The 1,133-nt window shown below is 74.1% G+C and overlaps 1 protein-coding gene across 1 annotated transcript; it reads right to left on the bottom strand.

Moving 5' to 3' along the window:
* Positions 1–12: 12 nt before the first annotated feature.
* Positions 13–557, bottom strand: LOC112970700 (CTD nuclear envelope phosphatase 1-like; the record flags this gene model as incomplete). Its single annotated transcript, XM_026075359.1, has 3 exons — positions 13–140; positions 247–365; positions 467–557. Coding segments are annotated over 3 exons (338 nt in total), but the record flags the coding sequence as incomplete, so codon positions are not given.
* Between the last annotated feature and the right edge of the window lie 576 nt (positions 558–1,133).

Below are 1,133 nucleotides of genomic sequence, written 5' to 3' on the forward strand. Positions count from 1 at the left end.
GACATCACGCACGCAAAAGGCAGAAGCTGCGGGGGGCGGGGGGGGCCCCGGGGGGCTCCGGCACTCACCACCTCCAGGAAGAAGTCCACGTGGGGTCTCTTATGTACAAAAAAACGGACGGGGTGTTTGTCGATGACGACCTGCGGGGTGTACGGCAGCGTGAGCGGGGGGCGCCAGGCCCGCGCAGGGTCCCGATGCCCGGGAGGCCCCTCGCCGTGCTCCCCCCGTCCCCACCGGCCCCCCGACCTTGAGGATGAAGTCAGGGGGAGTCCCTGGGCGCACGGTGGGCCGCAGCACGCCGTCGTGGTGGGAGTGGATCAGGGTCTCGTCCAGGTCCAGCACCAGGATCTTCCGCTTCACCTGGTCTGTGGGGGATCAGGAGGTGTTGGGGGGGGCGCCAACCCCCCCCCAACTTGGGGAGCCCCCGAACAGGGCCCAGGAGCCCCTTCCCCTCCCCGGCACTCACTGAGGCGGTTGCGGGAGACGGGGGACAGTGGCAGCACATCGTAACGCACTGTCTGGTACTGGATCACCTGCGAGAGGGGCCGGGGGGGGCGTCAGGGGGGTGGGGGGGCCRTCCGCTGCACCTGCAACCCCCCCGGCCACTGGGACCCCCGCAGGCTGCTGCGGGATGGACAGATGCGTCCCCTGCGTGGGCCCTGGCGTCCGACTCCCCTCCGCAAGCCCAGAATAGCCATGGCCACGGGGGGGGGGAACGGCCAGATTTCCCCCCCCCCGGCTAAATCAGTCCTCTCACCTGCTGCTCCTCGTCAGGCCGCCCGCTCCCGGACACCGGGGCCCCGGCATGCACGGGGGGCCCCCCCCCGGCGAAGGGGCACCCGCCGGTCCCCAAACACCCCCCACGGCAGCTCCCACCCCTCGGGGCCAGTCCTGGCCCCCCCCGGGCCGATCCCAGGGCCCCGAGGACCCTCCTGCCCGTGCCCCCCCCCCGCCCAGGGGGGATCCCGGTGCCCCCGGGCCGTGTCCGCCTCCCCGGCCGGTCCCGGTACTCACAGCCCTGCCCCGACCCCATCCCATCCCGTCCCGGTACTCACGGCGCGGCCCGGCCCCGGCCCCATCCCGGCCCGTCCCGGTACTCACGGCGCGGCCCGGCCCCGGCCCCATCCCGGCCC

The sequence above is a fragment of the Apteryx rowi genome, unplaced genomic scaffold (genome assembly GCF_003343035.1).
Source record: "Apteryx rowi isolate R43461 unplaced genomic scaffold, aptRow1 scaffold_4013, whole genome shotgun sequence".
Taxonomy (NCBI): domain Eukaryota; kingdom Metazoa; phylum Chordata; class Aves; order Apterygiformes; family Apterygidae; genus Apteryx; species Apteryx rowi.